General features: G+C 28.7%; 1 protein-coding gene across 1 annotated transcript in view; it reads left to right on the top strand.

Annotated features, from left to right (window-relative positions):
• Positions 1 to 1,376, top strand: part of LOC119665932 (matrix metalloproteinase-2-like) — a 1,907-nt gene extending 531 nt beyond the window's left edge. The window contains exons 2-3 of the mRNA XM_038075191.1: positions 875 to 1,238; positions 1,306 to 1,376. Of these exons, the coding sequence (XP_037931119.1) occupies positions 875 to 1,238; positions 1,306 to 1,376 (435 nt within the window). The remainder of the gene's footprint in view (positions 1 to 874; positions 1,239 to 1,305) is intronic.
• Positions 1,377 to 3,090: the final 1,714 nt, after the last annotated feature.

The following is a 3,090-nucleotide window of genomic DNA, read 5'->3' as shown; positions in this document are numbered from 1 at the left end:
TTTAGTTATATTAAAATTAAATTATTAATAAAAGGTATAAATTTTAAGTAAGCTTACTACTCTAATATGTTGTAAATATATTGTAATAAATTAAACATTAAATTTTTTAAATAATTAAAGTAATATTAAAAAAACAATGCAAACACCTTTAAATAGGTAAAATATAAAATTGATAGATGTACATATGTATATACATATGTATATCCCTAATATACGTACATACGTATGGATGGTAAGTTAAGTCCAGCGCTTAACACCATTTTTGATTTTTTTTTATTTTGGGAGAAAATATTTTTTCTCCTCACCGGTCTGTCCGGCGCCTAACGCAAATTTTGCGTGCAATCCTAGATTAGTAGAAAGAAGCATAATTATGTATTGTTATATGTTGCATATATTTACATATGTATACTAAATACAAGCAATGCATTTGCCTAATTTCAACATCTATTTAGTTTGCGTTAATCTTTTGTCGCGGAACGTTATCAGTGTTAAGTTTTTGAGAATTTTTTTTTTATTTGTGGTAAAATGGTAAGTAAAGTGTAATAAAATAAAATAAAAAAAATAAGAACATTAAAAGTCTATTTGACTTTTAATTACAAATTATATAATAACATATATAATATTTAACAATTACATATTTTTATTTTTATTTAAATTTGTAATTGAATTATAACTAAATTTATAATTAATAATTTATAATTAATTATTCCGGAATCAAAATATATTTCCATTATTTTATATGGGCTACCCGGTGATCCCTGTGATCATTTATAATGTAAGTATTTTAAATATTCAATAATTTGACACAAATTTTGTACATACATTTTTATTGATATATTTATTAATAACATTTAATCATATTTGTATCTTTCAGCCTCTGCAACATCAGCCGCAACAATGTTGGCGACGTCAGCCACAGAACAATGGGCGAGGTCAGCCAGTGGACGAATGGCGTCGTCAACCACAGGACGCTCGGCGACGTCAGCCACAGAATAATCGGCGACGTCAGCCAGTGGACGAACGGCGACGTCAACCGCAGGACGATCGGCGACGTCAGCCACAAAACAATCGGCGACGTCAACCGCAGGACGATCGGCGACGTCAGCCACAAAACAATCGGCAACGTCAGCCAGTGGAGGAACGACGTCGGCAGGAAGAAGAGCGTCAACGGCAAGAGGAAGAGGACCGCCAACGTCGTCAAGAAGAGAATAAAGAAAAACAAAAGAAAAAGAAACAATGTAAGTTTTTATATTATATTTTTTTTTAATTGATATATATTAACATATATATTTCTATTTATTTCAGTTTTCCAATTGCGGCGTAAGCTGAAGATGGTCCAAAAGGAAAATGCCGAATTATTAAAGAAAAATGTTTGAAACGACCATAATAATATACAGAACGTGCTAACTAATGTGAACTAATTCAGACAGAGCAAGTTCACATTGAAATTTGAAATTTTTTTGTGTTTTTCTAATTTTATTAATAAAAAATATAAATATAAATGTAATTATTAAATTTTTAAACATGTATGTTTCATTTATCTGATTAATTTGCTTGTTATTAACTTTTTAGAAGCGCTAACATTTTTACTTTTAACAATAATTTTTTTTGAAAATAAGCTGTCACTTGCGTTTGTACTTTATTTCGAGCAAGCATTTTATGCACCCGTTTCTCTCGACAATTCTTCAGTACTATTAAATGTTTGGTAACACGATTGTCTTCTCCCCAAGCGATTACTTTATTGAATGCGGTTAAAGCTTCTGTCGAGCTAATAGTTCGTTGTTCACTAGCCCTTTCGTCTTCATAATCATTATCAATTTCATTATTCTCAATGTCTAGTTCAACACACTATCTCTCCTCATCTAATCTTATAATTTAAATCTAATTCAGCTAATAAAGTGTTAACTTTAAAATGGGTGGTTTATATCAGCAAGGTATTGCTGCAGTAATGTACTCAATGAAATATCGTCTTCAATATTGAAGTTTTGTTCAAAATTTAGTAAAGTTTTTCAACATTTTCGGATTGCTTCAGCTTTGATTTTATTCCAATGTTAGATTTGTGATAACGTCTTTAAGCGTTGACTTGGCCAGCGTTAAATATCATACGAATGACATTTGGTTTATTGGTTGAATTAAAGGAGTTACATTTGGTAGCATGTATACTACAAAAATACTACTATCATCTAACTGCAAGACCTGTCCAGAAGGGTGGCAAGCAGCATTGTCTAACTGTAGAATTGTCTATGGCATCTAAAATCTTTGTTTTACTTTTTTTTTTATCGTACAAACTGAAGTACATATTTTTGATTTGTACATTTTGCGAAGAAAGCCTATCCAGTATACCAAAGAAAGCTGACGCCTAGAAATTGAAATAACATTGTAACAAAAACAAAATATGCTCATGTTTTTGATAATTTATATTATTTATAAGCCTTAAAATAAAAAAATAACAGAAAGAATAAAAGTTTTCAGTTGTTCACATAATTAAATCGTCAACTTGTTCACTCTATAAAATATCACGTGTTAATTTTTTGGGTGATTATTTTGTCCACATAAATGGATGTTTACTTAATCGAGTATTCACATAACCAAGAGAATAGTGTAATTAAATTTATATTAAAATAAAATATCTTGTATTTTTTATTGTATTATTATATATTATTTTATTATTATTTTATTATTATTTTATTATTATTTTATTATGTTGTATTTTTTATTATATCAAAATAAAAATAACTTTTGATTTTAATTTAAAAAATTATTTATTATTCATATTAAAAAATTAATTATCACAACAAAATACAGGTTTGGAACTTCCATGTAGTTACCGATTAATTGGCAACACAAATACTATTGTATTGTCAATAGGTTACTTTTTAATCAAATGGTCAGTAGATACCTGTCCATTTCATACTTATACGTATACTATTTATACGTTATATACTATTTACTTCTCCTTTCCTAAATTAGTAGTTGTAGATCTGCACTTAAGCAAAGTTAGCCTTGCTCAAACTTCTTGAACTATATAAGAACGTACTCTTAGATGGTGTTGTCATATCTAAACAATAGTTTGTCTAGCTACAAGTAATC

This window comes from Teleopsis dalmanni, chromosome 1 (assembly GCF_002237135.1).
Source record: "Teleopsis dalmanni isolate 2A chromosome 1, ASM223713v2, whole genome shotgun sequence".
Taxonomy (NCBI): domain Eukaryota; kingdom Metazoa; phylum Arthropoda; class Insecta; order Diptera; family Diopsidae; genus Teleopsis; species Teleopsis dalmanni.
This window is presented reverse-complemented; position numbering and strand designations above follow the sequence as displayed.